This window comes from Pan troglodytes, chromosome 3, assembly GCF_028858775.2.
Source record: "Pan troglodytes isolate AG18354 chromosome 3, NHGRI_mPanTro3-v2.0_pri, whole genome shotgun sequence".
NCBI lineage: Eukaryota > Metazoa > Chordata > Mammalia > Primates > Hominidae > Pan > Pan troglodytes.
Window position 1 is genome coordinate 3,910,122 of NC_072401.2, and position 23,706 is coordinate 3,933,827.

The 23,706-nt window shown below is 59.2% G+C and overlaps 1 protein-coding gene across 2 annotated transcripts; it reads right to left on the reverse strand.

The window, feature by feature from the left end:
- Positions 1-2,887: 2,887 nt before the first annotated feature.
- LRPAP1 (LDL receptor related protein associated protein 1) lies at positions 2,888-23,367 on the reverse strand. 2 transcript variants are annotated; one of them, XM_016950965.3, is made up of 8 exons: positions 22,524-23,367; positions 15,154-15,298; positions 10,400-10,521; positions 9,186-9,306; positions 8,358-8,516; positions 6,437-6,519; positions 5,136-5,249; positions 2,888-3,357 (listed from the first exon to the last, which is right to left on the reverse strand). In XM_016950965.3, the coding sequence occupies exons 1-8, from the start codon at positions 22,725-22,727 to the stop codon at positions 3,295-3,297; spliced, it is 1,011 nt and encodes a 336-aa protein (XP_016806454.1). In that variant the 5' UTR covers positions 22,728-23,367; the 3' UTR covers positions 2,888-3,294.
- Positions 23,368-23,706: the final 339 nt, after the last annotated feature.

Here is a 23,706-nt window from a genome sequence, read left to right on the forward strand (position 1 = left end):
GGCAGTCAACGCGTGGACACCGGAGACTGTTGAGACGCCGACTGGAGTCACACACGGCAGTCAACGCGTGGACACCGGAGACTGTTGAGACGCCGACTGGAGTCACACACGGCAGTCAACGCGTGGACACCGGAGACTGTTGAGACGCCGACTGGAGTCACACACGGCAGTCAACGCGTGGACACCGGAGACTGTTGAGACGCCGACTGGAGTCACACACGGCAGTCAACGCGTGGACACCGGAGACTGTTGAGACGCCGACTGGAGTCACACACGGCAGTCAACGCGTGGACACCGGAGACTGTTGAGACGCCGACTGGAGTCACACACGGCAGTCAACGCGTGGACACCGGAGACTGTTGAGACGCCGACTGGAGTCACACACGGCAGTCAACGTGTGGACACCGGAGACTGTTGAGACGCCGACTGGAGTCACACACGGCAGTCAACGTGTGGACACCGGAGACTGTTGAGACGCCGACTGGAGTCACACACGGCAGTCAACGTGTGGACACTGGAGACTGTTGAGACGCCGACTGGAGTCACACACGGCAGTCAACGCGTGGACACTGGAGACTGTTGAGACACCGATTCTTCCCAACATGTATTCAAGACATTCAGAAAAGGTATTCAAAAATGCGTTCAAGGGAATTGCTATTGAAATTCCAGAAGGCATGTTTTTTTGGTAGAAATTGAGACACTGATTGTAAAACATATATGGAAACACCAAGGACATAAACAGCCACAAAAATCTTTAAAAAGAAGAGTTGGAAAATGCACATCACCTCGATTCAGGGTTTATTATAAACCCAACTGTAGCCAAGACAGTGTGGCGGCCGCGCACCATGGCTCACACCTACAACCTGTAATCCCAGTAGTTTGGGAGGCTGAGACAGGAGCATCACTTGAGCCCAGATCAAGACCCGCCTGGGCAACATAGTAAAACCCCATCTCTACAAAAAAAATAAAAATAAAAAAAATAAAATCAGCCGGGTGTGGTGACACATGCCTGTGGTCCCAGCTACTACTCAGGAGACTGAGGCGAGAGGATTGCTGGAGTATGGGAGGTCGAGGGTGCAGTGAGCTGAGATCACACTACTGCACTCCAGCCTGAGGGACAGAGCAAGACCTTGTCTAAAGTGTGGCAATGGCAAGAGCGTAAGGACAAACAGAAACAGACCCACACGGGTAGGTCAGTTGATTTCTGACAAAGGTGCCAAATTAGGAGAAAAAAGCCTATGCAGCAAATAATCTGAAAGTTAAGGGAGAAATGGATCCTGACTGCAACCCACACTGGAAACGTACACTCCTGAGTAGGGACTGGATACACACGCGGCACACACCCACACAACAGGCCGCCACATGGCAATCAGGAGTCTGCCGCTGATCCACACAAAAGCCTGGGTGAATCTCAGATGCTGAGCGAATGTAAGCAGATACACGCAGACATACAGAGACGCACGCAAAGACACAGACTGCCCAGAGCCATGCACGTGGAACCCATGGCAGGCGGGAGGTAGGGAGCTGCGGTGGTAGGAGTCAGAATGGGTACCCCTGTGGGACTGGCTCTGCGGAGTGGAGGGCATCACCTACGTCCTTCGTGAGTGCGCACCATGACCAGCCACACCCATGGAACTAACACTGGGTATCTGGGCTTTTTGTATAACTGCCTCCCCTCAACACCATGGTCTCCCACATACAAAAGAGGCCATTATACAGTAAGACACGCTACTCCGCAATTAGACACCACAAAATGCCAGCCAGGCTGTCCATAATTAAAAATACCGAGCACCAAGTCTCAGCAATCCACTAGTGTTCTCCTTCCACCCAGCTGGGAGAAAGAAACACAGTCCAACCACTTTGGAATCATCTCTATACTTGGACAACACACTTCCTAAGATCCATTAGGTGCTCCTAGAGTCGGCCCCCACCCCCACCCCCAACACGAGTGTGCACCACAGCTGTTTCCAAGTGAGTGTTATTACCCCAGAAAGGAAGCAACTCAAATATCCACCCGCAATAAAGTGCATTAAAATCAGAGCACAGGACAGTCATGCAATGGAATACTATACAGCAATGAAAAGGAACACGCTTCTGCTAGATGGCAGGGCTGAGTCTCACCAACACACTGAGTACCTTAAGGCTCTCAGGATAATGGGAAAAAAAAGAACCAGAATCCACCCCCCGCCCCACCAGCCACACACACACAAGTCCACATAGGAACAGGCACCCACATGCTGTACCCTGGGGCCCTTCCAACCCTGATGCGCCAACTCCTGACATGCTGCCTCTAGCCTTGACCTTTCTCAGAAATGATAGCTTAGCGGATGTTTGGCAGATCTCAACAGTCAAGCCAAGATCCAGCTGCAGTCAAAACACAATACGCCTGGTGGAGCCTCTTCCAGGTTCAAACACGGGAACCACGCCCGGAGCCGGACCCGAGCCTCTTCCAGGCTCAGACGTGGGAACATGCTCGGAGCCGGACCTGAGCAACCACCAGTCCATCAGCTATGGTCAGAGGAAGGCCTCCGTGGCTGTCTCTCCCCCATGAGATGGGGCATTTACACAGCACACTTAGGGACACGGAGGCCCTGCAGGTTTGGTGAGGTCTCCCGAGGTCCCTGAGCTGCAGAGGTGAGAGTTGAAAGACGCTGCCCCCAGGCTACAGTCTCTGACTGTCCACAGAACCACACACTCCACATCTTCCCCTCAAACTCAACTCAAGCGCTCTTGGCTTTAAATCAGGCCGGGCCGTCTCACGGGAAAAGGAGGTTGGCTGCAAAGACCCACGGGGCCCAGAGGGGAAGCTGGCTATGACGCGATCCCTTCACGAGCACTGGCTCCGGCCCCAGCCACCAGGACACTTAGTGACCAGCCAACAAGCGGGTGGTTTAAATACTGCACTCTATTTTTTAAGGACTCTGTGCATAGTATTTCCGGTGGCAGATGTGTAAGATTTTTTATGTAAATCGTGTTGTTTTAGCAGAGGACTATCAGACCTGACAGCAGCTGGACATCGAGGTCCTCAATGGGGTGGTGACGGCCACGCTGATGCTGAGTGGAAGCCAAGCCCCTTCAGTCAGAGCTGGGCCGATCTCAGACCCAAATGCTACCACCACCAAGCCCTGTGTCGCGACGGCAGCGGCTGCAGTCACCAGAAACAATCCTTCCTGCCTCGACACCCGTGCCAGCCCCAGCCACCCTGACGGCGGGCTGTCCACGGAAATGCCACGGCCAAGAGCCCAGGTCCTTCACGCTGGCCTCTTCCCTGCCGGGCTGGGCTCCCCAATGCCTTCAGAGTTCGTTGTGCCGAGCTCTGGAGATCCTGCTGGACAGGTCCTGCAGATGCTTCTTCACCTGTGGACAGAAACGTCTCATCAGCTGGGGACAGCGCGCCTTGAGGCCAGCTCTGTGAGCTCAGCCTCACGTCAGGAGACGCGCGATCCAAAACGAAAAGGCGCAAGCCCTGCACATCTGACTTTCTAATTCCACACCCATCCAGAAATGCTCAAATCACAAAAGCAGCTCAGTGCTAACTAGAAAATTCCACCAAAGAACGCTAAGAGCCACCAGCCAGAAGCAGTTCATGCTGAAGTGGAAAGCTCAGGGTCTCTGTGATAGGCCCATGGTGTTATTTATTTACTTACTGAAAGGGTCTCGCTCTGTCACCCAGGCTGGAGTGCAGTGGCATGATCTCAGCTCACTGCAACCTCTGCCTCCCAGGCTCAAGTGATCCTCCCACCTCAGCCTCCCACGTACTTAGGACTACAGGTGCCCACCGCCACGCCCGGCTAATTTTTTCTATTTTTGGTAGAGATGGGGTTCTACCACGTTGCCCAGGCTGGTCTCGAACTCCTGAGCTCAGATGATCCACCCATCTCAGCCTCCCAAAGTGCTGGGATTACAGGTGTGAGCCACTGTGCCCAGCCCCACAGTGTTATTTTTAAAAGCAATGACCAGAGAGACTGGGACAGAGCTCTGGGAAAGGCGCCTTCCTCCTCAGGTCCTGGGAGGGAAGGAGAGGGACCTCCAGCTCCTCACATCACAACAGCCCAGAGCATCCCCACAGATACCACCCCAGTGGCAGCAGGTGCTGCGTCAGCCCAGCCTGGGCCGGGGTCACTGTAGCTCTCCCCAGATTCTCACAAAACCCTGCTCGTGGGCGCCACCTCCCTCTCCACATAGGAGCCCGTGGCTCAGGGTGAATAACTCACCGAAGGTCCCTTCTCTCAGCGGCCCTGACCTCTGCCCCAACGGTGCGGGTGCCTCAGGCAGTGCCACATGGCTTTCTTAACCAACACTGAGCTTTGCCGTGGTCAGGTGAAGCTAGGTGCACGCTAGCATTCCATCCCCGCGTCTCGCGGGAGCGCCCTGCAAACCCCACATAGTGGTGCTCACCCTGGACCTGAGCTCCTGCCCACGGGCAAGGGCCGCAGGCTGCTCTCCTGCACATTCTGCCAGGCAGACCTGCACCACCCTCTCCTATCAGAACTTCTACCTTCATTTATTTTTTAGGCCTTTCCTGTTTTTGAATCGGTAACACATGCCTGCAGTTCAAAGTTTAAAAGGCACAGATGGGGCTCCTGAGCCCCAGCTCCCTCCAGAAAGAACTTGGCATGAGCTTCCAGGGTTTTCTGTGCCTCTGTGGCAAGGCCGTGCGCTGGCTTCGGCTTCTCCTGGGCTCTGCCCCTCCTCCCCTCACATCCCAGGGGCTGTGGGGAAGGGGGCTCGCCTGTGTCAAGGGCTGGAGAGTGCCCTGACTCATGGGCTGGCTGTGGGTATCCAGGTCATGCCCCATCCTGGTCACAGGAGGACGAGGCAGTGGCCTGCCGGGGCCTGCGCTCTCACCTGAGGGTCGGGGGACTGCACTACAAGCCCGGGGGGCTCCCCTAGCATGGCTGCTGTGGCATTCAGTGCCCCACACACTTGTGGCCCTGGGGTTCAACTCGGACAGGGAAGACAACAGCGTGGGGCCCACACCCCATCTACAGGAAGCCCTGAGCTGCATGTGGGCGGCCTCATCTTTCCTGCAGGGGAACTGTGGCCTCCCCGGTCCTGGAACCCGCGCGCACCGTGTAGCCCAGCTCCTTGGTCCGCCCCTCCAGCAGGGCGTGCTTCTCGCGGCTGCGACTCACACGCTCGCCGTCGCCCACGCTCTCTGCGTGCCTCAGCTTCTCGTGCGCAATCTCCAGCTGCTTCTGGTAGTGGTTGTGCTTCTCGATTTTGGCTTCGAAGTGTTTGAGCTCCTCCTGGAACAAGGTTTCCACAGGTGAGTGTTCCCTCCCCGTTCTCGCCACGCCATCTTGTGGTCCCGGGTGAACTGCAAGGACGCCAAGGGACGGCGCCGTACCCGGGGCAGGACAGGCCTTGCGGTGACATGGGCAATGAGGGGGCGGCAGCTGGGAGGCCATCACACTAGCAACGGGTCCCAGCCCGCGCCTCCTCGGCAGCCCTAAGCCGACCCCTTCCCTGTCTCTGCAAATGGCACCCCCGCCCCCCGAATCTGGGGGGCCTCCAGCTCGTTCCCGGCCAGACCCCATGTCCAGGGGCTGTGCTTCTGTGGTGGCTGCCTCTGCACCCTGCCCCCAGCCTGCCTGGGCTCCACTGCTGCTGGACTGCAGCTCTGTCCCTGCTCCCATAGGCGCCCTGCCCTGCCTTGACCCCACGCTCCAGACCCAGGGCCCTCCATGTGGCCCCACCTGCCAAGCCCCATGCACATGCCTGCGCCCAGCTAAGGTGCCCCAGCCCCAGAGGGAAGCTCCTGACCCCTTTTTGGGGGAAGTGCTAAGGGCCCTTCCTGGGGCCAGGAAAGTCCCAAGTCCTATGAGGGCAGGACCACGCCCACCTCCCTCCCAACAGACACCAGCTATAGGGACCCTGGGTGAACTCACGGCCGGATACCATAACCGAGGCTGCCCACCCAGGACCCCCGCTGGACTCCCCACTCCTCACAGCCCTGCTGGCTGCTCACCGAGCTGATGAATTCTCCACCCTCAGAATGATCTGGCACTCCACACGCCCCAGGAGCCCCTGCCACCTGAGGTGGTCTCCTTCCCTCCCTGGGCCTCCATCTCAGGAAGCGGTGACACCCCTAAACGATCCCGGTAGTGTCCTTGGTCCCCTCCCCCCAGGCTGTGGCTGGGTCCCGACCAACTGTTGACCATCCACAGGACCCGCACCAAGGCCACGCTCAGACGTGAACACGGACAAAAGAACCAAAGTCCCTCCCTCCAGAGCCTGGCCCCGCCCCTGAAACACGAGTTCCCACGCAGATGAGAAGGAAAACGCAAGCAGGTTCACCGAGTGGTTAAGGGAGAAACTGCGAGAATCTTGAGAGAGAGAGCTCGGAGGAGAGGGCTGCATTTCCTTACCCGGAAACTGCAAGAGAATCTTCACCACAGGAGAGAGCTAGAAGGAGAGGGCCGTGTTTCCTTACCCGGAACGCCTCCAGCTCCTTGTCCGTGAGGTTGGCGGACTGCGCCAGGTCCCACAGGTCAATCACCCTGGGCTCCTCGAACTCTGCAGGGGAGGAGCAAGAGTGGCCTCAGCAGCACCCAGGGTGCACACCACAGCCAGCCCCGCGGCAACCACGCTGAGTGTGCGTGGAGCCTATGAGGGTTTGCAGGCGCGACCTGCATGTGTGTGAAACACGGGTGCGTGCACTCAAAGTCTTATGGGGCACAGAGGGCATCTGCTCAGTAGCTCACATGACCTCGCTGAAATGTGGCTTCTCTGTCCCCTTGGCCAAACAACTGCTTCTCCTTTGTGTCCAGAAACACCTGCCTCCATGAGAGCCTGGGAAGCGCCACAGCCCGCCCTGGCTGCCTCTGAAGCAGGAGGCAGAGGATGGACGTGGCCTGTGTGCAGAGGCTGCTCAGGACCTCGGGTGGGGGCGCCTGCAAGTTCAGCCAGGTCCAGACGCAGGCACAGGCCGTTTCCCTTCGGTCCTGCTCAGGGTCTCCAGCAGGATGTTGTGCTCGTGAAAGTCAAACATTCGGGCTCCTGGGAGGAGCCAAACAAACCAAGACGGCTCCTGGACCCTGGTGCTCACGAAGGGACGCAGTGAGAGACTCCGGGGCCGTCACCACTCTCCATCCAGGAGCGAGTAGTCCAGAGCCGCCTGCCCAGGGAGCCCCGCAACAGTGGCCCCTGCTCCCTCCTCTGCTGACCCCTTCCTGCTCAGGACCCTGAGGACCCTGGGCTGGTGGGGCTTGCTGGAAGGCCCAGGCAGACCCGCAAGAGAACTGTAGGAGCCGCTGGACACAAATGCCTTGGGGACAGCCCGAGGTGGGAAGAGGAGTGTGTGGGGCTGAGTCGCCCTTTCCTGCATGGACTGTAGCCAGGCTCATCCGGGTCTCTCCAGCACAGGCACTCAGCAAACTGCATCGCAGGCCTACAAGGTGGTCCAGCCCCCAACACTACGGCCAAAAGCCTACAGCTGACACAGTCACCAGCACCAGGTCAGGCTAAGGGAGCCTGGGTTTGGGGGTGGGTGGTGAGGGGTCTTGCCCAGGGGCACTCAGGTGACAGCAGCACAACCAACCAAGGGGACCTGGGCCCGCGTGGACACATTTGACTGCTGTGCTGGAGGCTGCCTCTGGCCAGACCATCCTGGAGACCAGGCGGTGGCTCTGCCTGGCACCGGGGACAGAGACCAGCCCTGCTGTCTTATCACCATGAGGGCACAGATGCCATCTCCTGGCGGCTGCTGCCTCCTCGAGCCTAGAGCAGTGCCTGGCGTGCAGCTGGCGCTCAGTGTGCACGTGGAGGATGAGGTACAGAATCGGAAGCTGTGTGAGTGAGGCCAGGAGGCTTCTGGTAAACCCTGCACAAGGCTCTGGCCCGGGTCCGGGGCAAGAAGCAGTGGTGCAGAGCCTGGCCACTGAGGGCCTGCAGTGGAGGGAGATGAGCTGCTGAGATGGAGCCACAAGCTCTGTGGCCTCAGCGGGCGTCCTGCCCCTGCCGGGCTGAGGGTGACTGATGGACAGTGCGGGTGGCATGAGATGGAGACAGAGCTGTGTTTGACAAGTGGTCTCTGTTCTTGGCCAACAGCAGCATGGGAGGGGCCGTGCTGCTGAGGCTGGGGAGACGCTGGGAAGGGCTGCTCCCAGGCCCGCTGCCGCCACTGCCCTCCGCTAGTCTCCAGGAACAAGGCTGGGGACGGCGAGTGACCTTCACGGAGCAGCTCCTGGGAGCAAGGCCCGTGACCACCCCTGGGTAGACTGAGCGCGCCGAGGGTCTCCGCTGCGTCCACAGGCCCAGGTTCCCGTCGCTACAAGCACCTGCCTGCTCGTCCCCAAAGCACAACCAGAGACGGCCCCACCCTCGGGAACCAACAGTCCCGGGCGGGCACTCACCGGCCTCAGTGCTGTAGCCCTGGTGGCTGACCCTGCGCAGGCGGTCCAGGCCCTGGTTGATGCTGCGCAGCTTCTCCTTCAGCTCCGTGTGCCTGCTGTGCAGGACGTTGCCCTTGATGTCGCTGAGGTCCGAGGGGCTAATGACATTCTCGTGGATTTCTGTAAAACCGAAGGCAGGACGCCATGAGGCTGGGAGTCCTCGCCCTGCCTGCCCAGACCACTGTCTAGAACGCCCACTGCTGGGGAGCTCAAACTCGCTCTCATTTCTGGGCTGAAAATGTCCCCCTTCCGCGGTCCTGCAGTGCCGCAGAAACGACCGTTGGCACAGCTTCCTTTCCAGGCGAGACAGGCGAGACGCCGGGACACGTGCACCAAGTGGTGCCTGGCGGTGACAGCTGGGGCACCAGGTCCCCTGGGGGCTGACTCTGGACCCCTGCCCTGCCCCCTCTCTGCTGGGTCACCCTCCATTTTACTCCAGCTTTGTGGGGTGGGAAAGTCACACATTTGGGGAGGGTCACGAGTCCAGAATGAAGGACCCATCAGCGAAGCTCAGGTCTGACAAAGGCAGCAGCTGTGCCCATGGTGGGGGCAGGCGCCGGTGAGACTTGGTTCATCCAATGCAGGCGGGCGACTCCCAGAGCCAGCCCTGCCTGCACAGCAACCTCCCCACTCACAAGTCCGGTGGAACCCTGGGAGAGGGCGTCTGGTGCCGTCTCCCTGCCCCTGCCGTGTTCCCGAGGGGAGCCGAGGCTGCCCACTGAGTGCGACGAGCCTCAGGTGCAGGAGGGGATGGGGCAGAGGGCAGGAGAGGGTGGGGGCGGGGGGCACCTTCGGTCCTGCTCAGAGTCTCCAGCAAGACATTGTACTCGTGAACTTTCTCTTTGTGATGCAGGAACTCCCGCCAGAGCTTGTCCAGTTCTTCGCTGGAGAATTTCCCAGAGGTCTTCGCCTAAGAGGGAAACAAAGCCTGGAGTGAACCCGCCGCGGGCTCGTGTGGCCGGCGCCGCTCTTCAGCCGACCACTCCTCATGGCCAGGCAGGCCCTTGCCTATGTGAGTGCCGGGCCAGGTTCTTGGCCTCACGAAGGGCAGGAAAACAAAACACAAACCGGAGAAGAGTTGCGGGCAGGCAACCACCCTTCTCCTGGACGTGTCCAGGCTCAACAGGGGACGGCTACCGAGCTGGCTGGGGTGGGGAGCAGAAGATCCCAAGGAGGGGGACGGGGCAGCAGCCCGGTGACCCCGGGCTTGCCTGGCTCTCCCGGCTGCAGGTGGTGAGGACAGCAAGGCCACCTTCCTAGGGGGACCTCTGCCAGCCCCTCATTGTCATCCCACCTGCCTCCTGGTTGTGGGGTGACGTGGCTCACACACGTCCAGGGAGGCCACACAGGGCCCTCTCTCCCTCTCTGCCCCCTTCTACCGACTCCATCTCTCCTGGCCAAGGACAATGAGCTGAGACTGGGCTAGTACAAGAAGTCTAACTGTTGACCCCAAATCAATGTGATCCAGAGAAACTGTTCTGGAGCAGGAGCCGCTGGAAATGGGGGAGCTGCGGCAGGTAAACACCCTGCCACGGCCCACCAGGCCCCGCTGGGTCCCAGCGCCTGGCCCCGCACCAGGACCCCGCACCCTTCCCAGGCACAGGGTGAAAGCCCAGCCCCACACACGAGGGCACCTTTCTAATCACAGAGGCACGTCCACGGCACCACTCACTGCATTAAAAATCCGACACGGAGTAAAGAACGCAGCCCATGCTACGTCACCATCCCGTAACCACACGTGACCTGAGCTGAAGGTCTGACAGCTGCAGGCCAAAGGCCAAACAGAGCTGCTTTACTCAAAGAGCAAGGAATCTTCTAAACAGGAAAGCTGAAAAGATTCACAGAATGACAGTGGAATGGCTTCCTTAGGAAGCCACCGTCTTCCTGAGACTTTCCCAAACCCCGGCTCCCATGCAGAGCAGAGACTGCCCCTCACAGCCCCTGCCTGAACACTCAACGTAACGGCACCAATTCTGCAAGGTATGCAAACAATCGAAGAGTACCTTGTGCCACAGCTTTTCCAGCCTGGGGTCATCCAGCCCGTCTTCCTGGGTGCCACTGAGGGAGTTGCTGGTCACCTGCCGAGCGTCCTTCTTTCCGTCCAGACCATACTTGGCCAAGATGACTAGGAGAGAGGGGAGGTTCTATTTGATATGGTTTCCTGTGAAAAACAAGTCAACAGCCAACACATCTGGGTTGCCACAGTGGGTGAGACAGGTTTGCCTCTCATTTTCCAGTAGTTTCCTTTCACCCGTTTCCTGGATGACCACTGGAGATCTGGGGAGAACAAGAATGTAAACAAGCGTGGGGTCTGTGGTCTCCCAGCGCTTAGGAACGGGTCTGGCGACTCACGGGACACCCCCAGGACCTCCCTCTTTCCTACCAGGGACACACCAGCTGGAGTCCTCCATCAAGCCGTGTCCCCCTGAGATGCAGCTGTCGGAAGCAGCTGGTGGGCTGGGCTGTAAGAGTGGTTACCGATTGGCCCGTCTTTAGCGACCAGCTGCACAGATTTTCAAGAACAAAATTTGCAGCCTCACCTGCTGCCATAGGGCAAAAACTCTTAAGGACCACAGGACAGAGGCCACCTGCAGAGTGTGCAGGGTGGCAGGGCTTTCTGACAGCACACATCTTATATTTATTGGGAGGAAAAACTGTTTCTAAAGGAGAAACGTCAGTGTCAGCAGCTTCTAACAAAAAGTTACTGGTAGCAGCCAGGAAGAATAATTAGTCTGCAGTGTGCTGTGGCCCAGCCACTCGGGGAGCCCTCTAGGATCTGCCCACGTGGTGCTCCCCTAGCCCCGCTTCCCTAGGGGGGACTCGGCATCTGTGGGCTGTGTCTGTCACCACACGCTGCCACCAACATGATATGAAAGCAGGCGCTCGACGCGGGCCCTGGTGCCGACAGTACTCAGCTGCGGACAAGTCCTGCACTTGGGATGTGAGAGCAGAGCCTGGGGGCTGGCCTCGCCCTCCACGGCAGTAGCTCTCCCCAGGCCCCAGTTCCCACTTCCAAGTCCTGTGCTGTGGCTCTGTGTGACAGGCCCTCTACTAGGTCCCCTGGAATCCGGGGCCCATGCAACCCCACCTGCCTCCTTAGCGGGCGGTGGGCTTGCCTGCCCGCCCTTTCCTGGGGGCTGGGGGGAATTCTCCCAGGGCCCTGCCTCCCAGAGAATGGGGTCCTGCCTTCCCCTCCGGGCCGAGAGGGCCCCGAGTAGGCCTCTCCCAAGACGCCGGGCTCGGAGCCTCCCTTCACCTCACACTTCCCCTCACCCCGAGGACCTCTTCACCCAGATGGTGACTCCCGGACCCCAGCGCCTCCTCTGGGCCTTCACCCGTGACCCTACTGGACAGAACGACTCCCAGCGGGGCCTCCACATGCTCTGGGCTCAGCAGACCCCACCCCCGCACCTCTCCCAAAGGTCCATCCTCTGTCACTGCCAGCCCTGGGGAGTGTCCCTGCTCCAGGGACACCCCGAAAGCCTCAGGCCTCCTTTCTCATCGACACCACCCTGGCCTCTGATCCCTCCTGTCTCATTCTGTCCGGAAGCCTGGGCCATGGGGGTCTCAAGGCCACATGCAGCATGTGCTTCTCGTGTTCCAGCCTGGAAGCGCTTGTGATCTTCCTGAGCGTGAAAAACCAGCCTGTGGTCTTGTCCCTGAGGAAAGCCGTCTCTCCTGACAGCAGTCAAGAGCCGCTGGCGCTGGGCACGGTCCCATAGATGCACGCTTCAAAGCTCAACCACATGCTGGGCCTGTCTTCCATGGCAGGGAATTTAAACCTGAAATAACTATTTTAGGCCGGGCGCGGTGGCTCATGCCTGTGATCTCAGCACTTTGGGAGGCCAAGGCAGGAGGGCCGTCTGAACCCAGGTGTTCAAGACCAGCCAGGGCAGCAAAGTGAGACCCCATCTTTTAAAATAAATAAATAATTAAATAAATAATACCGGCGTGGGGGATGAGAAAATAAATGAAATAAATACATACAAAAATACACAAACTTTTTAAAAAAGTGGCCTGGATGCCTCCTGGCCTTAGAAAGCCAGTGCCAGGCCTGCCTGTGAAGGCCGTCCTGCCCAGACCCCCAAGTCCAGCCACTGCTCAGCAGCACTGAGGTCACAACCCCCGGCTGTGCACCCCTGAGCCCGAGAGGAGGAGAGGGGGAGACAGGGAGGGTGGGCCATGTCCTGGGGCTCTGAGGCTAGCCTGGCTCAAGCCTTCCTAGTTGGAGCCAAAAGCTCTGAGCCAGAGCCCAAAGTGGCTGGTCAGACCCCATCAAAAGGCAGAGTGCCCAAGACTGCGATCAGCAGCAGGGACTATGGAAGGTTCTGGATTCTGGAGGTGCTGGGTTCTGCATGGAATGGAGTCACAGAGCACTGAAGCTGGAGGCGGCCTCAGGAGCACCGAGCCCTTAGAGCTCCTGGGGAGAATGAACATGGCCCCACACTCCCTGCCTGGGGAGGACGGACACCATCCCACACCCCCTGCCTGGGGAAGTCGGACGCCGCCCCACACCCCACACCCCCTGCCTGGGGAGGACGGACGCCGCCCCACACCCCACACCCCCTGCCTGGGGAGGACGGACCCCGCCCCACACCCCCTGCCTGGGGAGTGAAGTGGCCCTGGGGGCGCGGTGAGGGTGTGGACAGGAGCGAACCCCAGAGCAGAGCAGGGCAGGGCAGAGTGGAGCGTGGCCCGTCTGTCTCAGGGTGGACCTCAGCATGGAGGGTGCCAAGGGCAGGCACACTTGGCTATGGCTGGTCCCCCAGGTATGGTATCAGACTTGATAATGGCACGGGGGACCTCGGGGGTCCAGGGGCCACACCCAGAAGATGGCGGGGAACTGGCCAGGACGAGCCTCTCTCCTGAGTGTGGGCAGGGTCTGCTTCTGGGATGCCGGCTCCTAGAGTCCCACTAAGTTTTCTGCCAGGTCACTGGGCAATGGCAGAAAACAAGACAGCTCCACTTGGGCCACAGACCTGGACACCCTGCAAGGACACTGCCTGGCCTGCAGGAGGGAGCTGGTTCTTAGCCCACTTCTGTGCCCCCTGCAAGCTGCTCTGTCTCCTCCAGGCCCCGAATGCTGCCCTGCTGCATAGCCAGTCCCTTCTTCCTGGGGGCACCTCCAGGACAGGCTCTTTCTTGGCCCTTGGGAATGGCCTACTAGGCATGCTGGTGGGGATGCAACCATCCAGAATTGTTTCAGCCATGTCTCTGTTCCCCAGGCAGTCCCTGCTGCCATGTCTTGGCTTACGTCCCACCCAGACTCTTGAACATGGTGGCATAAACCAGCAAAAATGAAGCCGGCCCTCTGTCTTTAACCCGGGCGCAGCCACATGACATGTCTGCTGATGCCTGCCAATGGGAGAAGAGGGGTGGCTGGGAACAGACCACCTGCTCAGGAGTCAGAAAACCCTGGCTCCAAATCTTTGCTGCACTACTCGGCTCTGCAACTCCAGACAAATCACCCTCTCTGAGCCTGTCAAATGGGACGACAACGAGTTTTGAGGAGTAGGTGTTAGAGCATCAGGCCTAACGAAGGAACTCCGTAGACACCTCCTCTCCTTACCAGAGACAACCCGGGCGCTGCAATGCCTGAGGCCATCAGCGCGTGTGAAAAGCAGGGCTACAGCAGACTCCAGACATGGCCAAGGCTCTGGGGCCACCCTCACGACAGCAACAAGTGCGATGGCAGCCACCCCCACCCCCACCCCAGTGGGGAGTATCCCACTTGGTTCACACCACCGTCCTGTGAGACAAGAGGAGGAAACGGAGGTGGGGGGCAGGGGACTGTGCCAGGGGCCCAGGTCACACAGGGAGCAGCTGGGGAGGGGATTGGGGAAGGGGTGCCTGGGGTCAGGCCCAGGGGCAGCAGTTGGGTAGAGGCGCAGCAGCTCCTAGGGCTGCTACACATAGCTGACAGCAGGCAGCTGAGCACTCGACTCTCCGGAGCAGCCCCAACCCCAGTCCCACGGGCCCACCTGGTGTGCGTCCTCTGCCCGCCAGTGCCCTGCTGACGGGCCCGTGGTGAGGGTGGATGGTGGAGGAGAGGGGTCCAAAAGGAACAGTCACAACTCTGTCATTTAAAACCCTCCTGGCTCTGAGGACACACCTGTCTTCCGTATGCTGGTACCAAGCAGGCGACTGTCCTGCCTCTTCTTGAACACCCACAGGGACGAGGGCTCACTAAGTGCATCACAACCAAGTGTCCATTCTGACAACATCTGGTGTATGTCCCCAAAACTTCAAGATGCTAGGGGAGACTGCTTCCTCTGGGTGACAGAGCCTCCTGCTGTCCTCCAGCCCCTTCCTGCACCCAGTACCCCTGCCTTGGCCCTCCCTCTGGCGTGTCAATGGCACCTGTGACAGCAAACCGAGACCACGGCCAAGGGCGCATCTGTGCTCGGAGGAGCGCCCCCCGCAGGCTGTGCCCAATGGGCCCCTTGGCCAAGAGCCAAGGAGTCAGAGGCGTAGCCCACAGCACTGAGGCGAGCAGCCACCATCCCTCATGAGGGTTAGCCTCGCCAACCACTGAAGCCAGTGGCCACCTCCCTCAGGAGGGTGAGCCCCCAACCCAAATCCTAAGCTTTCTGGGCACTCAGGATGCTCAGGGGAAAGGCTCATTTTGGATATCCAGATTAAGCATAATGCAAATATTCCCAAATCCAAAAACAAAATCCGACATCCAAAACACTGCCGCTCTCAAGCATTTAGGAAGACGGACACTCGACCTGCATTAGGAAAGAAACAAACGTACCATTGAGGTTGCGTATGAGTCTCGCTTCCTTCTCCCCATCTTCGTCCAAGCCGTCAAGCTTTAGTTTCTTCCAGGCGAGTTCGTCCCTCTCCTGTATCTTCAGATCAGCGTGGAGCTCGGCCAGCCTCACGGGAGGAAGATGCAGCTGCGAACGAAGGGGAGGAGCCTGTGAGCCACGAGCAGGACGGACCAGGACACAGCGGGAAACTGACCTCGGAGGAGGCTGGCCACCGGGAGGTTCTGGGAGACCAGGAAGAGGTGGAGTCAGGGTCACTGTCAGCAGGATTCAAACCCCACAGCTTTAGACAAGAACTCAACATGGACAACAGTCTCCAGGCCCATCTGTATACACGATCTGGAAACCCCAAGTCCATCGGGGGCTCCCCACCAGCAGCGGCTGCTCATTCCTGTCCGGCTGTAACAGGACACCCCACCCTAGCACCTGAGGACAGTCATCGGGCAATCGGATAAACAGAGCAGGAAGAAGATACCCACTGCATTACCATTGCAGATACACATTGCAAGGAAACAGACACCTAGAAGTTCTTTTTTAAAAAAAATCACTGTAATCTCAGATCTGCCCCATCTTCATTTCCCAAAGACCCTCAGTCACCACCTCTCAAGTGTACCATGATCCGAACTGTCTTGCTGAGACGGTTCTTACACAGCCCCAGATCCTTCTGGAGCAGGAATCTGTCACCCTCTCACTTACCTGCTGGCGTAGACCACACAGGCAGCGCCCCGGAACGAGCTGCCGCACTGGGGCTGAGGAACTTCCCCGCCCCACCCTCATCCCTCTCCGCAGGGCAGGCCACGCTTCCTTCATCCCACCCCTGCCCTCCCAGCTCTGGGACCCTGGGTGAGAGAAGGAAGGAAGTGAGGTGACCGCTAGGCACACTGTTTTTTGGTTGCAAAGACAGGATTTAGGCCAAGAGTGTCCCCACGTCAGAATGACTGGGCCAGAATGCCAGGCGGCCGAGGCAAGCAGCAGAATGAAACCCACCGGCCAGCTCTCATCAACTCTGGCCTCGGGGCTGGCCCGGCCGCTAAGAGGCGTGCGCTGGGGCAGGCAAGCCCTTCAGGGAAGCGAAGGCTCTTCCGTGCAGAGCAGAGTGGCCCAGCTGTGTGAACCAGAACGTGTCATGAGGTGGGACCAGGGTTCACGGAGACAGGGTGCTGTCCCTGGCTAACTGGGGAGGCTGCACCGCATGCCTGTAGTGACGCCAGCGCATTAAAGGCTCTGTGGAGTCCTGCAGCAAAGGAAGTGCTCGGCAGTGTGCAGTGCAGATCCCCAAATCTCTCGGCTCTCAGGAGAGTCCCCTTCCCTGAGCACCTGCATTCTCACATTCCCCCGGGGCTGGTCCTCATGAGCTGCCTGTGGCTCTAGGAGGGAACCCCAGCTCCTGCCTCTGAGCTCCAGGTGCCCATCACCTAACGCCTGCCTCTGATCATGTGTGTTTCAATATGGAGTCTGTTTTCCCTTAGAGGTTTGAAATGTTAATCTTTTATTTCATTAGCTATTTTCTAACATAAATACAACACAAGCTAGTATCCAAAGTATGTGTGTTATATTTCAATAAAGTTTACGTAAAACAGTGAACATCCCCAGGAAGCGTCAAGAGCCAGCTGCCTTCCCAGTGTCCCGCAGCCCGCGCCGCCTTGCAGCCCGAGCCTTCCCAGTGTCCCGCAGCCCGCGCCGCCTTGCAGCCCGAGCCTTCCCAGTGTCCCGCAGCCCGCGCCGCCTTGTGGCCCACACTGCCTTGCAGCCCGAGACCTCAGGAGGCCCAGCCCTCAGGTCCGCGCCGCGCAGGGGCACACGTTTCTTTCAAGACTCGCACGAAGCCAATTCTGTGTGTTTGGCACACCCCACACTCCGGAACCTCCTCGCGTCACTCTGCCTGTATCTAGACCGAGCCCATCCTGCTCCCTGCAGCTCAGTCTGTGTTGGGCCTGGGAGGAAGGAGACCCCTGACCACAGGCCCTGTCTCCAGCTGGGTGCTGGGGCTGTCAGCTCCGCCCTCTCTCCTCTCAGAAGCCCAGCCTGACTCCGTGGCTGCCCTAGCCACACAGGCCCCACCCTCCAGGAGTTTAAAATTTAGTTAGGGACGAATTCAGATTACTGAGACAAGATCCCCAATGGTAAAAAGATAGCAAACGGTAGGCACAAAATGAATGGCAGGGCCTAGGGCAGAGGAAAGCTTCTAATTCTCTAGAAGGTTCTCTAACCCTTGGTGGGTGGTCCCAGGACAGTCTTTTGTCTGGGCCCTCCTGGTAGATGCTCTGCGCCCCCATCTCTGCAGGGGCTGCTTTCCAGGATTGTCCCAACCTGAAAACCCTTTCCCTGGCAGCCTTCGACACACCCCTACCTGCGTGCCTCTTCCCCAGCCAGCCCCATCCACCCAGCCCCTTCTCCCCAGAGCTCCACCCCGTGCCCCTCTGTGCCCTGGACACTCGCCTGCGGCATCCACTGGAAGGCCCTAGGAGACCTGAGGTCTGATCTGAGCATTCCCAGCAGGAGGACCCAGGACAATGAGGCACCTGAGTGACGCTGAACTCTCAGGAGGGGCAGTCTGTGCCTCAGGAGGAGGGGGAGCCCACACCTGTCTATCTTGTTTGTGACCCAAACTCCTGGAGGAACAGGTCTGCTTCCATCTCTACTTCCCCGTGGCTGCTGCTACCCTGTAGGCGCCTTACTTACCGCGCTGCACTGCCCGGGAGGGTCTGAGATGCGAGGCCCACAGTGATGGTCCGAGCCAGAAGCAGCACCCTGGGGCAGGCAATCCAGGCCCATGCTCTCAAGTGTGTGCTGGCCTTGAGGGGCCCCGGGTCTGCCCTCTTTGGCTGCAGGGGAGAGGACGCAGGTGTCCCATGACTGCCCATGGGCTGCCTGCTGAAAAGCGGAGCTGAAGACCCAGGGCTGCTGAAGTCCTGGGCCCGTCCTGGCAGGCTCACAGCCAGCCACCAACCCCCGTAACTTCCGGTCCTCACTGGCTTCCTGTCTGCCTCCCTAGGGTGCTGGGAGAATCAAGGGCAGGTGCTCCGTGGGCTGTAAGATCTGCAACCCACAGGGGAAAGTCATTTTCTCCCTCTGATTCCCCAACTCTCAGGCAACAGGGGGTCTAAATTTCACACCGCATGTCTCACAAAAGCCAGCTCCCTTTCCCCTGATGTGTGGCTGCCAGTGCTCAGCGCGGAAGGGGCCAGCCTGGCAGCACCACCACAGAAAGCAGCCCCAGCTCTGTGCAGAGGAAGACCAGCAGGTCACGTGCAGACCCCAGACCCCACGTCTGGATTCTTTCACCTCTCTCAAGTTAAATGTTAACGCATCAAGTTAGAAGTACCCTGTGGAAACCAACTGCAGAAAAGAACCTGTCAAACATGAAGCAGCGAGGCAAATCATCAACAACCAGGGTATACATGCAGGCAAGAAAGCTGGCTCAGCTGATCAAACGACGCCGGTCCTGTGTCCTCAGACACAAGCAGAGCCGACCGTGTCCTCCTGACCAGACCCAAGGGCCCAGCATTGCTCGGGACCTCAGCAGTGGCCCTTCCCCACACAGCACCACCCGTGTGCCAGCAGAGCTTTCTGGAACTTTCCAACAACCTGCTGCTGCTTCTCAACGCCCCAGGAAACCCAGGCCAGGGTCCACAGCTACACCACTGGTGTCAACCTGCACACACAGCACAGTTCAGGCTGGGCAGGTTCCAATGCCACCAGGACCGCCAATGGACCACCTCTTCAGAGGGCACGTGCCATCCTCCCAGCGCTCACCTGAGTGCCCGCGCCAGACTGCAAGGCACCCACCATGAGGAGCAGGCTGTGGCGGTGACCAAGGCTTCCTGGCACGCTGTACCTGTCTCACCACGGCAGGTGGCATGCACTGTCCCAGCCCAGCCACTGTGCCCCAGCTCCTTCCACCTGAACTCCGTGGACAAGGGCACAGCCGTACCCGCCTTGAGCTGTTGTGAGGTCGTGCATTGGCCTGGCGAGTCCTAGGTGCCCATGGAGGCCACTGGCTGGCCCATTCTCAGAGGCCCTTCTCAAGCCAGGGGGGACGCTTGAGAGCTGGGGTGGGGCTCTGAGGGCTCCTCTCTGCAGACCTCAGTTTCCACTCGTCAGACCTCTGAGAACAAGATGCTTCACACCCTCTCATCGCAGTCACCATTCATGTCAGAACTAAGGACCGTCTGGGTGTGGTGTGTCCTGGGATTACACCTGTAATCCCAACACTTTAGGAGGCAGAGGCAGGAGGATCACTTGAGCCCAGGAGTTCGAGACCAGCCTGGCCAACATGGTGAAACCCCGTCTGTACTAAAAATATAAAAATTAGCCGGGCATGCTGGTGCATGCCTGTAATCCCAGCTACTCAGGAGGCTGAGGCACGAGAATCGCTTGAACCTGGGAGGCGGAGGTTGCAGTGAGCCGAGATCACGCCACTGCACCCCAGCCTGGGCGACAGAGTGAGACTCTGTCTCAAAAAAAAAAAAAAAAAAAAAAAAACCAAAAAAACCAAGGACCTATGGCCAAGGACTCCGAGCTCATGGCACCGTGCAGCCCAGGCCAAGAGGTACACGAGTGTGTCCCTGAGCGCCGCAGCCAGACCATGCAGACCCTGGAGCTTACTCCTCAGCATCAACACAACACACAGAGCTCTGAAGAGGCAGAGTCCTCAGAAGGCGTCTGTGAGCACAAGGGCTCTGCATGGCCTCCGACCTCCAAAGCTCCAGGGACAGCCTCTGCTCAGGAGTCTTGCAACACAGCGGAGCCCGCCTGTGAAAGAGGAACTGGGAGAGTCACAGAAAGTCAAGATTCAAGTTCCTGGAGAGGATGAAGCAGCATCCCCCGGCCGGGTCTCGCCTGATGAAAGCGGGTCTCAGCATCTTCTTGGCGGCAACCTCAACGCAGGTCTCACAGCCCAATCCCATCAAAGGCAAAGGTTTCCTGAAACGCTCCCTTCACCCTATGCCTACTGACACACCAAGCAATCCTATATGCCAGGATGTGGCTTTACATGCAGAAAACAGGGACACTATGTTTTCATGAAGCAAACCAAAGAAAGGACAAGACCGTCCTGGCTGCTGAGCGCAGGTCGCAGGAGGCTGAGAGCAGTGGCTGCAGAGCCGGGCAGGACGTGCTTCTCTGAAAAAGCAGCCCTCACCTCAGTTATCTTCCAGGGGGCGATCCAAGACCCCGTCTCCGTCTGATATCCACCTAGAGCGGCGAGTCAGGTGGGGTAAGAAGCCGACTGGAGTGACTGTTTGCACGAACAATTCTCTGCCCCTACGTTCGAACTGACTGTGGCTCCTCCTGCCTCCTGACCACCCTGGGCCCTGGCACGCTCGGCAGCAAGAGCCACAGCACAAAGACCACCCGGGATGCGCTACCGCCACTGAGAACCTCAAAAAGACCCGGACGGGTCTGACGCCTGCACACTTGGCTCCAGGATAGAACACCCTCACAGCACTGCCACCCTCCAAGCTTCCGTTATCTGGAAGGAAAATCAAGACGAATGGGCTCTGCAGGCCTGCCTGCCATAGTACCAGGCTCTCTGGAAGGGGGGAAGACACACAAAATCCCCCGAAACACTCTCATCCTTGAAGAACTTCACATTCTGTTCAGCAAAAAAGACTTGCCCACACAACTAGAACTTCAGGACTTAAAGGGACCAGAAAGATGATCTAGTCCAAGGCTCAGTCCAAAGTGGAGGTGAGCAGCTCACCCTACCATGGTGCCCAGTGAACCTCAGGGAGGTTCAGGAGACATGACCCGACCCAAGACTGAAACCGGTCAGGCGAGCACCCAGCAATGGGGGACAGTGCAGGGGCAGCCCGAGGGTAGCCGGACCGGTGCAGGGGCAGCCCGAGGGCAGGCATATTGCTGCAGGGGGCCCGGGCTGACAAAGACACAGGACCAGCTGGAGGTGGCTGCAGGTAAGGTGCAGCGCACCAGGGCGGCCCTGCAGAGTAGGTGGAAGACTTGGGCCAGGATCCAAAAGCAAAGGGAGCCGCTGGGGTTCCTGGGCCCCAGTGCACTTCCTCAGCGCCACCTCCAATTGGTCAGGGAGTCTATTTCGGGCTCCCCATTCCTCATGGGGAGGGGAGGGGGGACTCCACCCACTCAACAGATGCCCAGTGCAGTGGGCACGGGGAGGCAGCACTGCATCCCGGCTGCTCCTGGTCACACCTGTTCCCTGCTGCTGGGAGGCCATCAACACATCCAAACCCAGCCGTGTCCCCAGCCCCTCCAGAATCCCTTCCTCCAAGAAGCCGCCCTGCCGCTCCAGCCCAGAGCGTTCTCCCACCTCCGCAGGCTGAACATTACGCGTGGGGCTTGACTGCTGGTCCCAGGAGCAGTTCAGGAAGGGCCTGTGGAGCTGATGCCCAGGCGTCAATCCCCATCCCCACGCAGTCTTATAACCGTCTGTCTGTCCCCCACCTGTTTCTCCTCTCCCTTTTCGTTCCAAAAGTTTCTTCTTATTCTGCAAATATTACTTATTCTTATTACTTTCCCTCTCAAAGACTCAGGAATGCTTAAAACTGGACTATTGAGACAGAGATCTAATCTGACTCCTGAATTTGAGATGAGATAATGAGGCCCAGATGGTCGGCATAGTTCGAAAACACCCATTTCAGGTGTTTTCAGGAACACCTAACAAATGAAGCAACCGTATCTTAATGAAGAGAGCAGCTGGCCCAGGGTCACGCACCAATTAGGAAGCTGTTGTCCCGGGGGGCCCCACTGGCCGAGCCACCTTGGGGGTGCCCTTTCCCCTCGGGGCCTCCGTACCCTCATCTCTCAAATGAAGGAGAGGTCAGGTGAGCGCCCTGTTAAGACTGACTTTCAGCATTCCCAAGGTCGCGTTTTATGTGCTCTAAACCGATCCCATCTCCTCACCTCCTCATTTCTCGCTCAAATAAACAAGCACGGGCTTGCTACTGGGATTCCTTCTGTCCCTGGACACGTCTTTCTACCCAACATTTTGTTTTTCTTGTTTCCCCACATAGGGAGATAAGGTTGAGGGAACAGGCAAAGGCTCGGGAGGGAGGAGACCTGTGATCTAGCCTGGTTCTGTCCCTACGCTCGGGTCAGCAGGCCGCCCAGGCTGGGGAGGGCGACACTGACCCTCGGGGTGCCGGCCGCCACCTGCTTCACACGGCGTCGTCGCCGGCACGGGTACCTTTCCTGCTGCAGAAGGGGTCGGGGCGCCCCACCTGACACTTGGGGGAGGCTGTGCCAAGGACAGGGCGCGTGGGGCACAGGTGCCCCGGCTGCGCCCCCCTCCGCCTCCGACCCCTGGGCCCCGCTCCAACGACCCCAACCACGGCCCCCGCCCCCAGGCCCCGCTCCACCGCCCGCGGGCCGCGCTCACCCGCTGGGCCTTCTCCCAGAGCTGATTCAACTTCTCCATGCGGAACTCCTCTCCGGACTCGCGTTTCGGGGACGGCTTGGGCTGGTTCTTCTCCCGCGAGTACTTGCCGCCGTGGCTCGCCGCGGGCCAGGGCCCGAGGAAAAGCAGCAGCAGCAGCAGCGCCGGGAGCCCGCGCAGAAACGACCTGACCCTCCGCGGCGCCATCTTCCTCTGCGACTGGCGCTGCGCGGAGAGAACCTAGCCTGCCGATGCCCCGCCCACTACCCCGCCCCACCCACCGCGCGGTCTCCTGGGAATAGTAGTTCCTCCGTGAGTGGCCGGCAGCGGCGAGGCCGCCGGCGGACTCCAGCGCCTAGGAAGCCCTGCGCAGGCGCAAGCGTTTCCCAGGCAACCACGCCGCGGCCCGAGGCTGCAGACTCTGGCAGGGGATACAACTGGAGAATGAGGGTGGCCGGGTGGGAGCAGGGATCAGGCCTCACCCAGAGCCCGGAGCCTGGAGCCCGCACGACTCGAGGCCTCTTTCCCTCTCTGCCCCACAGAAAGAGCGGAAAGCCCAAGAACCGGGCCGTGTTTGGCTGAGCCTGATAATGCTCCGGCTTCACGCGCACTGACGCCGACTCTTGCATGTCCGGTGCCGTTGCGGGGTTGGCACTGCGGCCCGGGCCTGGCGCTGAGGAGCCTGGCCCAGCCCGCTTCTGCCCTCCGCGGAGCGCCTGGCCGTGGGTGAGCCCAGGCCAGGTTGTCCCGGGGACGCAGGACCGCGCAGACGTCCCCCTACGTCCCGGGGCCCCTGCCCCAACCCGCGTCCCAAGCGCCTGCTCTCGCGCCTGCTGCAAGGCAGGACTTCGCGCGCTTTTCCCCAACCCATGACACTCTAGGAAATTCACAGAGCCAAAGTTAGCATAAACCGCTCGTTGGGGGCTTGGCCAGTGAGTTGGGAAGTGCCCTGGAGGTAGCGCGGGAAACAAGGGGAAGGAGGGAGACAGACGGCAGCTGGGCCCCTTTGGGCTCAGAGAAGGGACAAGGGGAGCTCATCTGGCAAGAATGATCTGAAAAGCCCTCCAAGGGTGGGCGGGATTTTGCCGGGGGAGGGAGGAATTTCCAACTGGAGGGACAATGACAAAGGGGGTGAATAGAGCCTGGGCATCTTGAGAGGAATTAATGTTAATTCATTTCCTTTTTT

Coding starts and splice junctions, on each gene's coding strand:
- LRPAP1 (XM_016950965.3), bottom strand. CDS start 22,727: ATGGCGCCGCGGAGGGTCAGGTCGTTTCTGCGCGGGCTCCCGGCGCTG. Junction 15,299..22,523: donor TCTGGGAGAAGGCCCAGCGG/GTGAGCGCGGCC, acceptor CTTCGTTCGCAG/CTGCATCTTCCTCCCGTGAG. Junction 3,358..5,135: donor GCGTGGGCGACGGCGAGCGT/GTGAGTCGCAGC, acceptor TTCTGTCCACAG/GTGAAGAAGCATCTGCAGGA.